This window comes from Sciurus carolinensis, chromosome 4, assembly GCF_902686445.1.
Source record: "Sciurus carolinensis chromosome 4, mSciCar1.2, whole genome shotgun sequence".
In the NCBI taxonomy this organism is placed as follows: domain Eukaryota; kingdom Metazoa; phylum Chordata; class Mammalia; order Rodentia; family Sciuridae; genus Sciurus; species Sciurus carolinensis.
The window spans coordinates 2093449-2114591 of NC_062216.1; the positions used below are offsets into that span (position 1 = coordinate 2093449).

Consider the following 21143-nt stretch of genomic DNA (forward strand, 5'->3'; position numbering starts at 1 on the left):
GAGGTCTCTGGGTGGAGCTCGGAGCAGGTGGACCTGAAGTCAGAGAACAGCCGGCGTGGAGGAGTCGCGAGCCATCACACCCAGCGTGGGGCTAACTTCACCACTGCAGGAAAAACTTAAATCCCCATCTCTGTTTCTGCTTAGGACAGTGATTAGAGACCTGCGCTCTTCTCGTGCTCCAATCAAACCTATTATCAGCACCATGGCATGGTGAGCGAGGTCACATGGGCTCCAGACAGGAAGAGTCACCTAGGGTGCAGACACGGGCTGCAAAGGCCCGCCCCCTCCCCAGGCACCCTGCAGGCTGTCCCAGATGGGACAGAGCACTGTTCCAACCCCAGCCGGGAGTCCAGGGGAGGAGCACCAGCTCAGCCCTATGCCAGAGTTCCAGCCACTTCGGAGGTGAGGGATCATATACCTGACTCAGAACACAGAGCAAAATAACAGTGGGATCCCCAAAGAGTGCGGCCACCCAATTCCTGGGGCCACGCTAGGTGGTGCTGGGAACTTGGGGTCACCTCTGAAGCCTGCCACCACTCTGTGGAGGCAACTTGGGACCAGGCCCAGGGATGCTGAAAAAGGGGCATCCACAAAAGTCCCACCGCTCTGCCGTCTTTCCTGATCTGGGCAAACAGACCAGTTTCACTCACTTTTAAACTTAGTAACTGAACTTTTATTGAGCGCAAATAGTCTGAGGCGGCAGGCAGCTTGAAAGGCTGGCAGGCATGGGCTGGGGCTGGGGCTCAATGGTGGAGCACTCGCCTGGCCTGTGTGAGGCCCTGGGTTCCATCCTCAGCACCGCGTAAGTAAGTAAATAAATAAGTAAATAAAGGTTCGCTGACAACTAAAAATTATTAAAAGGTTTTTATCTCACTGTGGAGGAGGCATCTGCACTCAGCGGGGCAGGGACAGCCTTCATGTCTTTCATGGTGATCCAGTGACTTGCCCTGGGCCAGCCATGTTCTTGGTGCTGGGGATTAAGTGAAGCATCAGATACCTGCATGGAGAGTATCCAATGGGCAGATAGAACATGCAGCGTCCTGAGGTGCAGGGAGGGACCAGAGCCACAGGGGACCAGGGACCCTGCCTGAAAGAGGCAGCTTTTCAGGTCCAAGGATGAGCCATTTTAAACTAATAAGGGCAACTGAAAGGATTCTAGTCATGGAAATCAGAAATTCCGGTTACACTTCACAGTCTCTCTGCAGTTAGGGGAGGAATAATGTTTTCTGACCCGAGGGACGTTTACAGCAGGGCAGCACCTGTGGGCTGCTCAGCTTCCAAACTCACACACCACAGGCTCATGCAGTGACGTCCTGTCTATCTCGTTTGCAGAGACTCCCCCACCTGCATTTGGAACTCGCTCTCACTGTAATTTGGTTAGAACAGAAAAAATTTATTTTAACTTTCTCTAAAATTGGTTCAGGAGGACAAAATCTGCTGACTAACTACTTCACCACAGCTCTGAGATCAGTAGCAAGATGGATGGAGGCTGAGTCATCTTTCAAGCAAAGCCGTTGAGTGACGGATGCTGAAGGGAGGAGCCTCACCAGCGAGGCTTCCCTGCAGCCTGCAGCGAGGAGACAGGAGAGCTGCAGAGCAGAGCAGGTGGCCGGACATGCTCCTGTCCCTCTGCAACCCCGCTGTCTGAAGCCCACTTGCGAGACAAGTGGGGAAGCCAATGCTCCACACCGTGCAGCTCAGTTGGCACTTGGGCCAGGGGGCAGAACCTCTGAGGTCACTCAGGTCAGCCCTGCTAAGCCCTCATTTCTAGAAGGGTCCACCATTCTACCATGCAGATGTTTTCAGGTAAGATGGTGCTTTGAGAACCGGAGGTCTTCCCGTCCACTTCTCTCTGGTGGAGCAAGTATGCGGAGAGCCAGTTCTCTGGACGAATTTGGTCCCTTCCACTCTCCAGTGGGCACCCCTGTGGGAATTCTTCCCATTCCTTCTACGGTGTGGCTCCACAAAGCCATATTTAATTGAAAGTGTCTTATACCCAGATGACATTTTTCCACACCATTTTGAGCACTTGGTCTTGATGGTGCACTAGTCAGGCCACTAGTCTTTTGTGTGACCTTCTGAGTGACTGACTCAGGCAGCCTCTGATGCCAACAGAGGACAGGCGGTGTTTTTAGAGGATTTGCCTTAACCTCACGCCAGGGGCAGGTAGGGCACTTTGGAGGCTGGGAAGGCAGGTTAGAGCCGCCTACAAGTCGTTAGCCTGCATCCCTCACATTCTCCACCTGCAGCTCGAACCAACCAGAGAGAAATTACATCCAAACGAGAACTGAATTGTCACCACTTCCCAAGCAGCAGAATGTAACGGTCTTCTCCACAGAACTGCATCTCACAGGCACCGTAGGCCTCTAGAGGCGGCTGAGAGTGAACCGGCGCGTCTCCTCCACAGAACGGCTTCTCACAGGCACCGTAGGCCTCTAGAGGCGGCTGAGAGTGAACTGGCGTGTGTGCGCAGGTTCGGCCCAGGCCTTACATCAGGCACTTGAGCATTTGCGAATCTTGGGGTGGTAGTGCTAGTTCCCATGGATACCAAGGGAGGGTCTGTGAAGATGTGGGGCTTCAGAAATGAGTTCATGTTTGGAAAGGACTAGGGTCCACCTGCTCCACAGAAACACACTGTGCCAACCGGTGCAGGACACAGGCTGTCTCAGGTGGGCACAGAAGCTGCAGCCTTGAGTCGGGTCTGGGCCACAGTAGGAGCCCTCCTCTCTCGCAAGGCCACGTGCTCACACACCCACACACTCTCCCACTCAAGGTCACCTTCTCAGTGTGTGGGTTTCCATCAGAACACATGCCAAATATTGGTGTGGGGATTAGAACAAAGTCTATTTTTAGAAAATCCATAAACCAAATGTTCAACTTCAGTATTTGCTTTGGGATTATTGGGGCTTTTTGCTGACAACAGAATTCTCAGCATAACAAAGACCCTGCACCTTAGCAGAATTAGAACTGCAGTGATGAGGCAGAACATGTGTGCAGAGGGTACGGCAGAGGGGAGCAGCTTAGGACATGACCACCAGGAAGCACAGAGCTCTGCTCACCAGGAATAAAATGCAGACCCAAAGTCTTGCCCCCAGTGACCCACTTCTTCTAGCCTCTTCCTCCAGTCTCCTCTCTCAGTCCTTCCCCTGCCCCATATCCCCTCCAGGAGTCTCCACCTCCTCCACCTCCTCTAGCCTCCTCCTCCAGTCTCCTCTCTCAGTCCATCCTCTGCCCATGTCCCCTCCAGGAGTCTCCACCTCCTCCACCTCCTCTAGCCTCCTCCACCAGTCTCCCCTCCCAGGCCGTCCCTGCCCATGCCCCTCCGGCAGCCTCTGGCTTCCTCCACCTCCTCTAGCCTCCTCCACCAGTCTCCTCTCCCAGGCTGTCCCTGCCCATACCCCTCTGGCAGCCTCTGGCCTCCTCCATCTACAGGCATGCCGTGTTTACACATCCTGTGACACCCATCGTTCTCAACTTGCGTTAAGGGACTTGGTTTCCCTACTGAAAGATTCCACAGAAGGAAACACCTTTGCTCGTTGACCTTCAGATGCTGCTCCTGCTCTGGAGAGCTAAGTGGATAGATTAGGTCACAAGTGTCGATGGAAGCTTTCTTTTTTTTAACTACTTGTCCTCTGGCCAAGTTGGCATTGGGTTTGTCCCTTCCCTGCTGGCTCACAGCACATGTTTTGCACTGAGGATTGTATGAGGTAGAAGGGTTGAACTTTCTACTCTAATACCATCTTTTTGAGGTAACGTACTCATTATGATTATCAGTTGTTTCATGAAACACTGTTACTTGGAAGTCTTAAAGACACAAGGCATTTGAAGACTACCTTCCAACTTTATTCTCCAAGAGCAACGAAAAAACATGTCTAAAATGTGCTTTTGAATCACGTACCCAGCTCCTTTAGCCACGTGAATGTCACCGTGATATTATATTTACAATGAAATGCGTCTCCTTGAGGTCACCGCAGTGCAGGGGATGAAATTCCTTGGAATAGCAGCAACACCGTCTGATAGGAAGACAATGTCCTCCGCATGGCAGACTCTCCGAGACAACTCGCAAACGACAGACCAAGGAGGCAACACGGTGGAGAGGTGACAGGCCATCGTGCCTGAAGAGGCTGATGACGCAGATGTGGTCACAGGTTCAGGTGGACTGTCCAGCAGGGCACACTTCACACGCACGCCCTCCCTCCCACTCCTGTGCTCGCTGATGGGCTCAGGCAAGTCGCACAGGAGGACAAGCACAGGACGAGAACTGGGCAGGTGTGGGGACCACAAGGGCTCCCGGTGGCTCAGAAGGTGCCTGTGGAGCAGACGTGAGGCCAGCGTCCCGGAGCTTACTTCCTGGCCTGAGGGATCGGCAGCATCACCAGGGCAGGTGGTGAGTGAGAGCCCTGGGAGAAGCCGTCACGGTGCAGCAAGGAGACCTTGATTCAGCAGCACCCTGGAGATCTGGTTAGCGTGCACCCGGGGCTCGTGGGCGTGCGTTGCCTGAGCTCATCTGTGCTGTTTACGCACACCCCTCCTCCACAGAGGATCTGGCATGAAGGGCACACCAGGGGCTGCCAGCACGGCAGAGAGTTAGCACCTGTGTGTGAGGCTAAGAAAATGACCCCTGCCCCAGAACACAGCTCCCCTGCACTTAGCATCCACAGGACTCTGCCTGTGACAGCGCCATCCCTCACGCACTTAGCCATTCCTGCTGCACAGTCCGAAGACTCTGGGATGTGCACCCTGAGGGAGACCCTCGGGCACCACCAGGGCTCCAGCAGTGTGGCCCGTCCTGCACTGTAATGGAGCGCCATCTCAGGGCAAAGCACCCTCCTTAGGGAAGGCCGCTCCCACGCCGGAAACTGCTTCCAGTCTCCTCATCACTCTGGGAAGCAAAGGCAGACTGGGCACTGCTCAGGGGGCACGGCCCTCAGTGCAGGGTGCAGGGTGCACAGACCCTCAGTGCAGGGCGCCGGGGGGCACAGACCCTCAGTGCAGGGCGCCGGGGGGCACAGACCCTCAGTGCAGGGTGCAGGGGTGCACAGACCCTCAGTACAGGGCGCAGGGTGCACGGCCCTCAGTGTAGAGTGCTGGGGTGCACAGCCCTCAGTGCAGAGCAACAAGTCTGCACAGCACGCTGGCTAGGTCTGCGAGCAGAGCAAACGCTCTCGTAGGAAGGGGGCTCCCACTGGAGTCAGAGAGCCAGCCTTTTCCTGTGCCTGTGGCAGCAGTTCCGAACGGAGGAGGAATGTGCCTCCCTGATGTCCTGAACCCTGCTGCTGGCCTTGGAAGATGTGTTTAATCAAGTTTGGCTTTTTCCGACCTTTGACCCTGGAATAACCTGCAGATCTGGCCTTGGGCTTATCCATCTCTCACTTCAGGTCATTTTAGATATCTTGAAAATAGCTAATGATCGTCTCCTAACTTTACTCTCAAAGTAGTGATCAGAAGCTTTCTAAGCATCCCTCAAATCCACAGCCTTCGATTCCTCACCAGAGGTGCTCACCCATCCTGGGCAGCCCCCTTAGGCTTCCGCAGAACCTGGGTTGCAACGCTGGGTCTGGACTCCTGAGGCACGTGGCCCTTGGAGGCACCCAGGGAGCCGATGAGGACTACCAGGAACTGGGAGGGGTCGGGGAGACTGGGCACCATGGCCAGCGGAGCAAGTTCCCTGCACAGGCAGCCTTATCTAACCCAGGACACCCCAGTTGTTGCTTATGCTATGATTTAATAATCTTGTCCTCATCACATACATTTGAAGCTATGTGTTTTCTATGTTTTATAGTAGTATTATCTTCATATGTATTTAGTTATCATAAAAGTTTGAGTTTTTGAATTTATCATTTAGTATTATTTTCACTCTTTCAACTAGTATCATTTTTATTCCTTAATAAAAGGTCCGAGTAAAAGTTGGGGTTCAGAAGCACCATTTCCAAAGAATACGTCTAAGCACCTGTCTCATAACAACATCAAACACACACCAACAGTGGCCCGAAGGAGAGAGCAACTCACTTGTCACCAACTGTGTTAGAACATTCAGGAAAGCACAGAAAAGCTCAGAAGCTCTGTGACTCAAAGTACCCAAGGACATCCCATGGCCTACTGAGGACCCCAAGGACTCCACCCAACAAGACTTTAGGTACGCAATCGTGTTAATAATGTGCATTGGGCTAGATGCCTTAACAAACACGGAGGTGGCTGTACCCAGAGCGAACTCGGGCAGCGTTCCTGCAGGCAGCGCGGTAACTAGGTAAGTGGATGCTCCTGGAGGTGGATCTTCTCTGGGTTCCGACTACCTTCAGCCTCTTTCTTCAAATTCTCCCAACTCAAAAGAAGAGCACACTTCACTGTTCCAAGTTCCCAGTCCTCTGGCTCATCCCAAAGTGACCAGAGCGCCTGGGGAAGCGTAAAGCCACCCCGAGCCAAGGCTCAGCGATCAAAGACTACTGAGGCCAAGAGGGCCGACAGGGCTGGCCGCGGCCAGGTGCGAGGAGTCCCTGCCTTCAGCTGCTGCTCGGCCCTGTCTCACATCCGCAGCCGCTTTTAATAACCACGCAGGATATTCTAAAATTGTTATACACATATTCCATTTTAAATAATTCCCTGGGCTTATATAAATGTAGATTAATGTCACTTCAACTTCTCAACATTATTTTAAGACTATAAAATGCGTGATTATTTTTAAGATCTGCATTTGTGTATCCTAAGATCACGCCTGGTGGTCTCTGAGTGCAGTTACACCTCCAGCCTTCTGTGAGGTCACCTTCATGTCACATAAGGTGGCATGTGACCATGCTTCATCCCCCCACTGAGAACGCAGTCTCTCCCGACGCTCCGCGAAGCCCTTCAGTGATGGCAGCACGGAGACCCAGCAGGACCCAGCGCCTGCCGGAGCCTCCACGCAGGGTCATTGAAGAGTACGAGAGCCCAGAGGCACCTACCCAGACACCGGGTCTCAGAGCCGCTCCAGAGGCCGTTGGCCAGGCACTCCCTGACGTGGGGGCCCACCAGTGTGTAGCCCGTGTTGCACGTGAAGATGGCCGTGGCTCCGTAAGTGGTCAGCGTTCCGATCTTGTTCCCATTTGGGGGGAAGGACAGGCTTCCGCAGGAGATAACTAGAAGGAAAGCATAGCGAGCACTGTTTGAGTTCTGCACGTTACTCTGCTTCAAAAGCAACACAGAGACCTTGAAGGTCAGCTCTCTTCGAGGACAGAGAGCAGGGCCCAGAGACGGTCACCTCGGAGGCTTCTCCCTCCTCCCTCCTGCAAACGAAAGCATCAGCCTCTGGAGGGGTTCTGACGTGTTCTAGACCCCAGCAATCAATCCCTGGGGTTGTCCTCTTATTTCCGCCCTCACAGGTAGCCGGACTTCCTCAGAGAGTCGGGGGCTGGGGAAGCCTAGGACTCTGAGCCCAGCGGCACTGCTGGCCCACTCTCTTCCGGTCCCCTGTCACTTGCTGGATCTTGAGCTACATGCAAGTGCTGACTATATAGCACCATGAGCCATTCTGAGGATTAGCAGTCACTTAGCTGGTCATTGTGGGGTTGTAGGTAATACAATGTGAACCCCAAAGTTCTGCCCTGGTCCTCAGAGACAGCAAGCACATCCATGGTGCCCCAAAGCACCCCATTTTGAAAGATAAATTAATAGCCATGTTAGAGGCACTTAGGACAGAGCATGCATCTCTGCACTTCAAATCTGTAAACAGTGGTGCACAAACATCACAGACCTCAGGGGAGGAAGAGAATCACAAGTTATCAAAGACTACTGACCCTCAGGGGCTCTCACTCATTTTAAACTGGTTAGCATGAAACTCAGAAAAGCCACTTGGGAGAAGAGTCCAGAGGCCTGAAAGAGCTATGAGGCTTGCAGTGGAAAGCCTCAGGGGCAGAAAGCCCGAGTCCTTGGTGACGGGCAGAGGTGGCAAAGCGTCCACCACCCAGGCTGGCTCTGCCTCGCACAGGTGGGCATCTGTCCTGCTAGGGCGTGACAGCACCTGCCACACAGGGCACACCTAAGGACTAGCAAGTGAAGAGCGTGTCCGGTACGTGGCTTGAGCCAACCCTTTCAATTAGGCTGCTTTACTTCAATGTGTGGCCACCGGCTTGGTTTCAAGCTGTGAGAACCCAGCCAGCAGCCTAGGTGTGGCCTGAAGGGCTGCTCACCAGGAACCCGGGAGATGGCCCCAGAGAGGGCGTGGCCAGCACCCGTCATTCAGCAGTGCAATGGCCAGCCCTGGGGGCCAAATGTCACTGGGCTCAAGGAGGATTTAGATCTTTAGTGCATTAGGAACTTTTCTCTAAGTCTTTCCCAAACACAGAGAGAACTTTCCCTTGAACTATGATATTTAATGACTGTTTGTGGACAGTTGGGTGATTGGATCATGTTCTGAATGCCAAGTGCTTGTTGGCAATGTGTTCAGTGGCAAGGAGGCCCGCCAGCCTCCCTCACGGAGGCCTCCGCACACCTCCACTGGAGACTGGCCGGGCTCCCTGGGGTTTGCCTCTGCTGCTCTCCAGCTTCATGGCGCCGTCCTGGGGGCGAGGCTATCCTGTCTGTCCTCTGGTAAGGCTCACACACTTGCCAAGAACTAAAGCAACGAGTTTGAGCCTTCCCGCAGCTGGATAGCGGGACTTCAGACAGTGTCCTTTAGCTGTAGACCCAGTGTGTTAAAGAGACAGCAGCAAGGGTTTGGAAAAGCTAGTCCAGCAGGAAAGAGAAGCTCCTCCCCACTGGCAGCAGCCTTTGTCCCCAGCAAGGAGGAGGTCGGACCTCCACATGAGCGCTCCCTGGAGTTTCAGAGAAGGTTGCTTCCTTCCCTCCTGTTACAGGCGCCGTGTGACCATCTGAAGGGCTCCTCCGACTCCTGAGGCAGACCACAGCTCAGGAAGACACTGCGCTAAGTGTGGCCCTCGCACCGCTGGGGCACCGAGCCTGCTCACACCTTGACTGGGTCAAAGTCTCCCTCCCCCGGGGAGGCTTCCTCCTCCCCAAGCCTTCAGTTCTGCACTGGAGTCCACGTTGAAATCTGCCCCTTTAAAACAACTGCCCTGGGACATGCTTTTCCCTCCTCTGTGCGGTCAACATTCCCGTCCGTCACGAGGACGTTGCTGATGAATGAGCCCAAGAGCAGGTGCGTCAGCGTGCTCAAGCTGGAGGAGGGACTGGCGAGTGTGCTCAGGGCCACGACCAGCTGACAGCTGGAGTGCTCTGCGGGAAGCGGGCAGGAGCCTCCACCTCCAGGAAGGCTCGGGTCTCCCCATGGCGAGGGAGGCAGGTTGGGGAGGTCAGAGTCGTGGGCTGTGTCGTGAGGTCTCCGAGGCTGGAGCTACGACCTATGGCTGGATGTGAGTCAAAAGGAGATGCCCACGGAGAGAGCATCCCGAGACTGGGAACCGCTGCTCGCTGTCGCCATTTCTCCTGATCTGTGGTTACGTGCTGAGGTCTAGACACTCACCTTCCGGCTGCCCGAGTAGAGGGCAGTGCCCGCGGGTGTAGACGGGCTCACACCCCCATGTTCAGCCCCAGTCCAGGCGCACCCCCACTTACCAACAGGCCAGCAAGGCCAGCTGCCCACCCCACGTCATGACCAAGGTCTGACTTCAGAAACCTGTAAATTAGCAGTTCGGAGAGAGGTGCACTCCAGAATTTAGCCAATGTTCTTTGCATATCTATGATTTAAGAAAATTCCTATTTAGCTTTTTCTATCTAAGTATAAAATTTTAAATGTAAAGAATTTTTCTAATTTCATGGATTCTGTGATGGACATTTCTTACTTTTTAAATTCAAATAATAAGCCAAGCAACAATGAAATGTGTCAAGAAAGAACAGTAGCTCCCACTTTCATTAAGATCTTGATCTGGAGGGACCTGTGGGCCCCTGGACACTGACTCTTGCTACCAGTTGGAGAGCTGGATTATAGAGCAAAGGCCTCGTTTGCTGGCCCGTGGAGACCGGGGCTCTCCCGGGGACACCTAGGAGTCTCACTCCTACCTGGAGTCACAGCATCACAAACCCTTCAGTCCTGCCGAGCTTCTAAGCTGGCCTCCATTGCTATGGCCGTGATCAGGAGCCGTTCCAGGGCCAGCTCTGCATCTGGGCTAACAGGACCACAGAATGGGAAGCTCTGACCTTTCCAGCTCCTGACCAGACGGGTAACTGGGAGTGAGCGATCAAGTTCCTGAGACCCTGTGGGCAGGGCGGTTCTGAGATAAGCCACGGGCAGCTGGCCTTTGAAGCTCACAGCTCCGCAGCCACACCAGTGAGGTAGACGGCCACGCTCTCAAAGGCGGTTGGTGGGGAGCCACCTCCTATTTCTCCTGAACAGCAGCCGCACAGGCTGGCTGGCGGGGCCCATGGAAAGGTGTCGCTTAGTCACTTTTAATGAAGTGGCATTTGCGACAGTGGAGTCTGCTCACGGGGTTCACGCCGTGTGCTCCTGAGTGCAGGTGGGACCCTGGGGACGGGGAACTAAGCAGAGGACAAGACGCAGGTACGTTGCAGCATAAGGACCTCACGCATTCACTGACGCTTTTCTCGTAGAGCCCAGAGGTGGTGCAAACATCATGAGCATCTAGAAGTATTTTCCACCTGATTTTTTGGGTAAAGTCTTGAGGGTCATTGGTACTTCTTAGCACTATGCTGGCTGTGTTTTTCTGATAATTTAAACTGACTTTTGAGAAAGTACAGGATCACCACTCTGAGGGTGTTGATGAATATTGAATATCCATCCTGAATAAATGAAACGAGTCATATTAAATATGAGCACAGGATGGCCCCAGCACCCGTGCACGTCCGAGTGGAGGGACATTCAGGCAAGACGAGGATGGCGGTACCCGTCCTGCTCTTCCTTCCAGGCTCTGCTGTGTCACGGGTGCCCGAGACGTGACGCCCGAGACGGCGCCCTGTGCTGCTCCTCTGAAACAGCGCCTCACGGGGCCCTATAACCCCCAGGCTCCACCTGCACCCGAGGCCGCCTGCCCGGGGTGCCGCCCGCCAGCTTGTCTCCGCCTCCGCTAACATGACGCGGTGCGACACGGGAGCGTGGAACCAGCACCCGCTGTCAGCCAGACGCGAGGAGAGGAGCAGACTTTTAAAGACAATCTTCTTACTACTTTTTGTCTTGTTGGGAAATAAATCCTTCCTGTTTATAAACATGTATCATTTATGTTAGCGTGTAATTGACTTATTGCTGTTTATAACAAATCAACAGGGATTGAAAATTTCTCTAACGGTAGGCAGAACGACGACCAGGCCATGAGTTAGCTCACGTGGAGTTAAGCAAGCCTGAGATTATCTAGGTGGGACTGACCCTGAGGGGACCCCTGACAGAGCTGAGTGGCCGAGAGACCACCAAGGGAGACCTCAGCCCACAGCCCGAGAGGGCTGGCCACAGGTATGTGCCCAGAAGCCCAGAGTAGCCCCTGTGCTGCAGCTCCCTGGGGCCTCGGCCACCCAGGGAAGTGACAGGGAGCTGGCCTGGGCAGCAGCCCATGGACACAGACCTTGGGAACCCCAAGCAGGTGACCCTCATGGAACACCAGGGCTGGAGTCTGTGGCCCCGCACATCTGTGTCACGCTGAGCTGCGGAGGCAGTGGGAGCTGCCACACAGCAATGGTGGACTTCAACAGGTCTTGCGGTGCTGCTGAAGGCTGGGCACGCCCTCCCCTGCACCCCCACCGTGGGCAAAGCGGCTCTGGAGGCGGCTGTGCTGGCAACACTCCCAAAGCACTTAAGAAGCGGGGAATGGGAGGGTCCTAAAGGCTCTCCACACCACGATCTGCCCCGGCGTTAAGTGCGCCAATATCTATCATGGACTGCTACGCTTCACGGAGAGGGAGTGCCTCTGGCAAGCTCTTGCGTTAGTTTAACATTTGAAAACGTCACTACAAATAGAAACAAGTTCACAACATCGGTACCAATCCTCTCATGGAAAAGAAAGTGATCCGGTTGGAGGCAAGGTCTGACTTCTGGTCTGAAACGGAGAGAAAGCTCACTGGCTCCCAGCATCTGAAGTGGCCAGGAAGTCCATGCTCCAACCACCCCCCCGGCCTCCTGGAAGGACTGATGTCCAGTGCACTCGTCATAGCCAGCTCCCACGGGTGGGGAGCTTTGGGGTGCAAGCACAAGTAGGGCAGCAGCCCTGACTGCATGGCCCAGGGCCATCCAGGGAACGCACTACAGACTCAGTAACCGGGTCAGCGCCCATCCAAACCAGGCCCAGTTCAGAGGCAGAGGGGCACAGAGAGCAGGACAGTCTGCTGGATAGCAGGCCTGGGGCTGGCCTGTGGAGGAGCAGCCTCAACCATGGCCGAGGACTTGGGCCCTGACGTCTGTGCCTTCCTAACCGTCTCTGCTCCTGCTGAAGAGTCTGCAGCCTGGGTTTAATTAACATTTGTCCTGTTAGAAGTCGGGCTGAAGTCATTATCTAAGAGGGCTAGGCATCCACTCTTTTGTCTTTTTCCTTGTGACTGTGGTGGTAAAAATACTAAGCTGTGTATTTCACAAATTTCACTCTGGTCTAACTACTCGTTTCTGTGCTTGATAATTTCCTGTGAAAGATCAACTAAAGTTGTATATTAAAGACATCCAAATCAAATGGGTTCCAAACAACATGAGTGTTGTCTTGTTTCCTGTTTGTTCCTACTTATTGTGACCCTCCCTCAAGGCCTCACTGCTGACCCTGCTCCTGAGAGGAGACCACCTCCCACCTCAAGGCAGGGAGCGCTCCCTGAGCACACCGGCATTCCCAAGACCTTCACGGGATTCCTGCAGGACAGCATGGGGAGGGACGCTGCCGCCTAGAGACAGGCTCCGGTGTGCCCTCGGGCTGACCTGGATGCTCCAGTGTGATGGCATCTCGCGGTTTGTGAAATCTGATCACTGAAGGGAAAGCACAACACGGCATGGAACAAGCCGGCGTTTGTGAAGCACGCACATGAGCACACGCCCATCATGCAAGTGGACTCCGTGCCCTGGCGTCCTACTTCGGTCAGGGGCTGTGAGGGAAGGTCTTTGCTGGTGGACCCCCAGGGATTCGGATGCCCAGGTCATCAGGGACTGTCCGCCTCACTCACCTCGACAGCTGGGCCTCTCCTCTCCTATGCTCCACGTTCCATTAGCTTGGCACCGGAGCAGCCTCTGGCCCTCTAAGTAGTAGCCAGGGCTACAGCTCAGCAGCACCTGCGCTCCATACTCATCCAGTGATCCCGAAACCAGCCTCCAGAGGACGTGTTCCGACAGCTGGGCTTCGATGCTTGGGCAAGGCACCGCTGGAAAGGAAACACCGGCCAGGTCAGGCTGCTTCCCTGGGGCTCGGACCTCCCTGCTCCACGAGGCCAGGGTCCGCTGAAGGACACACATCGTGGAGTGTGGTGGAGAGCTGTGTCACGCTGGGGTCACTCTGCTGTGCAGGGTCACATGGAAAGAGGCCACATGCATTCGACTCTCTCATCACAGATGGATGGAAGTCTTGCAGACAGAGGTAAAAGGGTCATTCTTTTACATAAGGGCATATGGGTCATTTGGTGCTGATGAAAATCTGCATTAGAGAACTCAGCACGTGTGTAAAATTCTTGGGAATAACTTTGTCTCCGCACACTCCCAGGCCACTGGGACGGTGCAGTGTATCGAGAAAGCACAGTGAACACTGATTTTCAGAAAACCCCATGCCTTCATTCCTTCCTCCTTCCTCAACACACACACAACACAGCCATGTGTCACTGGCTTTGTGAGCACACCAAATACTCAGGCACACTGAATAACTACAGCGAGAAAAAGGTTCCCACGTGCTGAAGAAGACAATCTTCCCTTTTCCTAGAAGGAGGCCTGGAAGCAGTGAGCTTCAGGAGAGAGGGCGGAGGAGCAAATCAGCAGTGACCACAGTGCTGCCCAGCAGGACAGTACTGCCATCCAGCCTTCAGGGGACCGAGAACACGATCAAATACATTCAGAAACTTGTGGGCATGTGACAAAGTTTTTGGGAAAAGTACAATAAGATTTAAATGAATTTTATGAGTCAGAAACCAAGACCACTTCCTTAAAATACCCATCACAGCCAACTACCTGCACAACTGACCTTCCTGAACCTGCAGCATCAGCTAAGAAAAAGTTTTCATGGAACAGTCGTAATACATGACTTACACTCAGAGTCTAGCCAAGGAACTGAGTTAGTTATGTCCAAAATGCTACTAAAATCTCCTCTAGTCCTCTCCTGGCAACTCACCAGTACTGCGTGAAAATAGGCCTTTTTGGTATTATTAGAATAGTTTGATTGACAAAGTTAAATGTGATGAAAAAATTGGTGCTTTAAAAGTAATTCTTGGGCTTATTTCTCTTAGGTATATTTTACACAATAATTACTGTAATATAAATGGATCTTCAGTGTTTTACCTGGTGATATAGATAATGTCTTTCTGTAGCCAGGGTACCTTTAGAACTTCAGGCAAGACTGCCCCTCCTGCAAAGCCTTTAGTCTTATAAATCTGTAACTTAATTAGAATATCACTGCATATTTCAAATTAAATGCATTTCATTTCACAAATAAAATATGTGCTTACAGAATTAGCTTGATGGTTTTAATGATTTGAGCCTCTTTTACAAACTCTTTCTGCCAAGGATTTGGATTTGGCTTACACAATGGAATAAAAAGTTTTCTTTGAGCTAATACCATCTACAGCAGCAAATCTCAAATTCTCCATGATTACCTCTTTTTTCATGAAAATGGCATTTGCTTTGCTTTCTAATTATCTTCTTCTAGTCCAATTGTGGTTCATGTCTCTTCCTCTCTGCGAGGCTACACCCTCTTTTGTTATAAGCGTCACGTCTTTTTACACTGTTCCTAGAGTATAACTTTTGAGAAGGTGAATTATGATCACTATGTGAGGGTGTTTGTGTTTGGGTGCACTTGGAAAAATAACATGCCAAGAAAACATCACAGCAGAAAGAAAAGCAGAAAGAAACTGAGGAAATAAAAGCACGTGCAGAAACCAAATGCGTGGATGACTAAAACTGCAGCTAGCACTAAATCCTAAGCCCTGCACACACCAGGTGCAATTCAGCCTATGAATCAGGGACAGCAAGAGGTTAGTGACGGTGGCCAAGAACAGAGGATGCCGACTACACCAACAGCCGCAACGCAGGCTGCCAGAAGTGCTCGCTCCCTTACAGCAGTCAGGACATGCGCGCATTTTGGACCCTGGTGGACCGTGGGACACTGAAGCCACAGGAAGGGATGTGAACAGGAGGAGTCTACCGTGCAGGAGAAGGAGACCTGGAGGAACATGAAGGTCCACGTCCCCCTTCCTGAAGAAAGAGTGGGCATTTTCAGAAATTGGTACAAAGAAAGATTTTAACATTTTCAGAGATGATCTGAGAGGAAGAGAGGATAAAAACATCAAAGGCAGGATTTATTTGAATAAGCTCTGACGATTCTGGGGAATTGCTGAGGGACAGAAGCCCAGACTGCGTGAGGAGGCCACCTCCCCAGGCGGAGGTGAACGGGGTCTGGCCTCTGAAGTGTGCTACCCCAGTGCCCGCATTCCCGAGAGAAGCATCCAGGCACCACGAGACCACTGGCCCTGCCGGGTGCCACCATGGGACACTAACCGGCTCCAGAAGGACGCGGCCTTGCCACTCTCCACAGGTGGGCCTGGAGGACACCATGCTGGGCAGAGTCAGTTGACAGAGAGAGGAAATCACCGTGTGGTCGCACAGGTGAGGTCCGAGGCAAGCGAGCCAAATGCACAGAGAACAAAATAGGCCCCCAGGAGGCAGGGGACGGGGTGCAGGCCAGAGGAGACGGGACGGAGGGCAGGACGGACTCACATGCACCTGCTGCACAGCACCAGGGCTGCAGGGCATAAGGCCACACTGCATGTGGATTCAGGCCGAGCTGGTGTGACAGGTTGACATGTCTGACTCCATGGAAATGTAACAGGCCAGGCTATGTGGGCAATCTCTACACAGACTCCATTTAACCCGAGACTCCGTGTTATGTAGGGAAGCTTCTCCCATGGGAACAACCCGCCTCTGTACCCGTCAACAGTTGCTTAGCGTGATTTGTTTGTCAACACAAAATGACGAAATGGCAATTCTTGGATAATGAAAAATTGTTCTCTTTTTGATTCCTAGTTTCCTAAACAATGTACCGTGTCAACAGTGATCGTCTAGATGTTAGTAACCATTCTGTAGTTTGGACCTCAGTAAGGTCATTTCAACCCACTTCCCCTCTGATAATGATTTCAGATCCCATGATGTTAGTTTGTAATTTTGAATCATAGCGACAGACACTTATGATTGATGTACTGACTTGTGGTATAAAACCCCCTGCAACCCTATGGTCGGGGCTGTTCTCCCAATAGCCATTTCTGGGGCGTTGTGTGAGACGGTCAGCTGGCGGCTTAATAAAGACTCAAATTTGGACTTCTCAGTGGTGATTGGTCTGTTCTTAAGTTGTACCCCATAACACTGGGAGACTTCAGCTGTGCTCATCACAAAGCAAATCAAAACAAAACAAGATTTTAAAATTAAAATAAAACAGAATAAAAATAATAAGAATAAAACAAACCCGGGGGTCAACATGAGGTGAGCATGTGAATTTGCCTCATTATAGTAACAATGTCAGTCTCTGCTTGTATCCCAAACATCATGTTGTACCTTAAACACACAAGGTAATATTAATTTTGAAAAACGAATTGGAAATTAATCTTAGGACTTCCCTTGTTCGTGGACACTTGGAAATAATCTGCATACTGCAGGTCATGCTTCCTGACTTGGGTCAGTGCACAAAAAGACCACTCAGAACTCCCCACTTCCTGCTGAACAAGCTCGCTCCATGGCCCCAGCGGGACTCTGCCAGCGGCCCTCCGGGGGCTGTGGTGCCTGGGCTCCAGCGTCCCCTTGGCTGGAAACTCCTCCTTCCTCATCCGGCCCCACTTGCTCACTCTGCGTCACAGACGTGTCTGGATGGGACCCACAAGGACCACAGGAGTAGCTACTGCTCTTGCTGCTGGTGACTCCTGACCCCTCCGTCCTGGTTTGTGGTGACCGTGCTGCAGAGGCTATGGTAGGCACCAGGTGTTTGTTTCAGTGCTGTATAGTGTTTGCTCTGGTTGTTGTGATGGTCAGCTCCCCCTCTTCAGTAAGGAGCTGGGAATCCTCAGACACACTGCCAGTTCGCAGGGTACAGGCTCTGCGGCAGAGCTAAGTCCAGCCAGGAGACAGCACTCCTGGCTCCAAGCTATCTGCACTCAGAACACTGCACACTGGTAAAGGGAACTGTCACCGTTTAGATGTGAGGTGGCCCCCACAGCTCATGTGTGAGGCCTTGCAAGAAGGTGTAGAGGGGACCGACGGGTTACGAGCCCTAACCTAACCAGTGCCTTCCTCTCCTGACGGGGATCAGCTGTGGGAAACTGCAGGCGGGGTACGCTGGAGGAGGGGGTCCTGGAGGCGTCCCTCTGGGTGTAGACTTTGTCGGCTGAGTTTAACTCTCTCTGCTTCCCTGTTGGGATGTCCTGAGCCTTGCTCCTCCTCCTCCCTCTTCCATCATGAGGAAAGATGCCTCAGCTCCAGCCCTGGGAATGGAACGCGCCTTCTATGGACGGAGACCTCTGAAACCGTGAAATGAGCTTTTCCTCTTTGATTGTTCTTGTCAGGCCTTTTGGTCACAGCAACAAAAAGCTGACTAAAACAGGAACGATCCAACAAGAAGACCTGACCACAGTGATTGCGTGTTCCTCCTACGTTGGTGCCCCTCATACACAAACAGACACTGCGCAGATGAAAGGCTCGGAACCCAGTGCGGTGACGCCGGTTGATTCAACACACCTCTCTCACAAATAGACAGGTCATCCAGACGTAGACTCAGTAAGGACGACAGACCCGAGAAGTATAATAAGTCAAATGGATTTAAAAGGCATCTACGGAATATTCCATCCATCAAGAGCCGAAAACTCTTTCTCCTCAGCGCTTCATGGAACCATCTTCAAAACAGACTACAATTTAGGCCACAAAGCAACTGTTGGTAAATATATATAGATATAGATATAGATAGATAGATAGATAAATAGATAGATAGATAGATAGATAGATAAAATTCCTTGCATCTTATTGAATCGGAGTGGAAGGAAATTAGGGATCAACACCAAAAAACACCAAAGAAACTCTATAAACACATGGAGATTGAGCAATATGCTATTGAATGATGAATGGGTGCTAGAACAAATCAGGGAAGAAATTTGAAAATTCCTGGAATCAAATGAGGATAGTGATACAAAATACCAAAACCTCTGGGACACTATGAAGGCAGTTCTAAGAGGAAAGTTTGCAGCTACGCGTGTCTACCTAAGAAAATCCGAAAGATCCCAAATAAACAACCTAATGATACATCTCAAGGACCTTGAAAAACAAGAAAAAAATCAATTCCAAAATTGGTAGAAGGAAGGAAATAATTAAGATCAGAGCCAAAATCAGAGAATTTGAAAATAAAAAAATACAAGGGAATAATGAAATAAAGTTGGTTCTTTGACAAGATAAACAAGATTGATAAACCCTTAGCCAAACTAATCAAAAATGAAAATAAAAGGCCTAAATTAATAAAATTAGAGATGAAAAGGGAGAAATCTCCATAAACATCACAGAAATTCAGAAAACCATCTGTGGAAGTTAGACTCACTCTACAAATGACTACAGTAGGAGACACTAGGCATGATTTGCAGAATTAAATCAATGAGAACTCAACTACTAAATAAGTAAGAAATTTCTTGAAGAATGTATTAAAAATCTTTAAAACATAGGAAAGGAAAGCATTATGTTAATATAAATTTTATAAATCAATATTTTTAACAATTGTAAGAGAATAAATTTTCTGGTCAAGATTAGCTTTCAAAACCAAGGGTTCTGCCCGCTGGGTAGAAGGTGCTTAACCTGCTGGTGTATCTTACGTTCCTTCTTTTTTCTTGTTAAAGAAATAACTAGTCCCTTCAAAAGGAAATAGCTACTCTGGGATCCATCTTTCCTCTCAACAAATCTAAGCAGTTGATGTGGCAAGTGTCATTCACTGTTTACGGGGTTGGCACACTTTTGCACTAAATCCCTAAATCATAGACCTCAAATCACTCAGGTGAAAGCACAGACATCATGTAGTCTCTGTTCACTTTTCCCTGACTTGTGAACACTTCAGTGGCAAACAAGATACTTTGTATTGACTTGTGAAATGCTGGCTTTAATTTTTCCATGAGTGATTCTGGCTTATTCAGACGGGAAGGCCAGCTGTCCTTTCAGGGGACCAACCTATGACCACGTTGGCACCGTAAGCAAAGCCCTGTAGCATGCGCCCTGTAAGTCACGGACACTATCACCATTCTCCCTGCTCTCCCAACCCCTAGACGTGCCACACGAGGGCCTCTGTTTTAAACAGCCATTTCCCCATCAGGCTCCACGTTGTAAGAGCTTCGTGCTGCCCGGTATCATTCAGGCACATTTAACTGGATCTGCACTGTGACGTCTAGGAGCCATTGCAGTGCACCGACTTACCCAGCCTGGCAACTTGCTTCATACTCACGCTGAGGGGGAGCTTCCAGTGCACCATGGCTGTCCGTGCCGGCAGGGCCTGGGTGACTGCGGGAAGGTTAGCGGTCTGAGTCACAGGCTATTGGTGGGCAAGTGATGGACAGTCTTTAGGGGAAACCAGAACAATGAGATTGTGTATATGCATGTGCTGCCTTCAGTTTCAATGACGTTCAATAAAGAAACCTGACACAAGAACGGATCCAGAGCATGAGGTTCCTAAGGAAAAAATTATTTTTGGAATTTTGTTTTAAAATTAGAGCTTAATCAAATGATGAGTTATTCTAGAATACTGTGATTCATCACATCATAGGCTTAAAGACAAGAATCATATGATCATCTCAATAGATGCTGAAAAAGCACTTGACAAAATACAACACCCCTCATGTTCAAAACACTAGAAGAACTAGGGATAGTAGGAACATACCTCAACATTGTAAAGGTCATCTATGCTAAACCCAAGGCCAACGTCATTCTAAATGGGAAAAACCAAAAGCATTCCCTCTGAAAACTGGAACAAGACGGGGATGCCCTCTTTCATCACTTCTATTCAATATGGTCCTTGAAACTCTAGCCAGAGCAATCAGATGAAAGAAATTAGAGGTATATGAATAGGTAAAGAAGAGCTCAAACTATCACTATTTGCTGATGACACAATTCCATATTTAGAAAATCAAAAAAAAATTCCACTAGAAAACTTCTAGAACCAATAAATGAATTTGGCAAAGTAGAAGGATATAAAATTAACACCCATAAGTCAATTGCATTCCTATACATGAGTGATGAATCTACTGAAAGAGATATTAGGAAACCTACTCCATTCACAATTGCCTCAAAAAAAAAAAAATTGGAATCAATCTAACAAAAGAGGTGAAAGCCCTCTACAATGAAAATTACAGAACACTAAAGAAAGAAATGAAAGACCTTCCATGCTCCTGAATAGGCAGACTTAATATGGCCATACTACCAAAAGTGTTGTACAGATTTAATACAATTCCTATAAAAATTCCAATGATGTTCCTGGTAGAAATAGAAAAAGAAATCATGAAACTCATTTGGAAAAATAAGAGGCCCAGAATAGCCTAGCAATCCTTAGCAAGAAGAGTGAAGCAGGAGGCATCGCAATACCAGACCTGAAACTACATTACAGAGCAGTAGTAGCAAAAACAGCATGGTATTGGCTCCCAAACAATTAGTGTAGACCAATGGTACAGAACAGAAGACACAGAGACAAACCCACATAAGTACAGGCATCTCATACTGACAAAGGCCCCAAAAACATTCACTGGAGAAAAGAGAGCCTCTTCAACAAATGGTACTGGGAAAACTGGGAATCTACATGTAAGAAAATGAAATTAAACCCCTATCTCTCACCCTGTATTAAACTCAACTCAAAGTGGATCAAAGACTTAGGCACTAGAACAGAGACACTGTGCCTAATAGAAGGAAAATTCCCCCAAATCTTCATCATGTTGGCCTAGGATCTGACTTCCTTAACATGATTCCTAAAGCAAAAAAGTAAAATATCAAACTAAAAAACTTCATCTTAGCAAAGGAAACAATCAATAACATGAAG

At 50.5% G+C, this 21143-nt stretch overlaps 1 protein-coding gene across 1 annotated transcript in view; it reads right to left on the bottom strand.

Annotated features, from left to right (window-relative positions):
* Csmd1 (CUB and Sushi multiple domains 1) overlaps positions 1-21143 on the bottom strand; it is a 1673782-nt gene that overhangs the window by 47368 nt on the left and 1605271 nt on the right. Inside the window, exons 51-52 of the mRNA XM_047550875.1 lie at positions 13075-13269; positions 6939-7112 (exon numbers count right to left, since the gene is read on the bottom strand). Coding sequence (XP_047406831.1) covers positions 6939-7112; positions 13075-13269 — 369 coding nt within the window. The remainder of the gene's footprint in view (positions 1-6938; positions 7113-13074; positions 13270-21143) is intronic.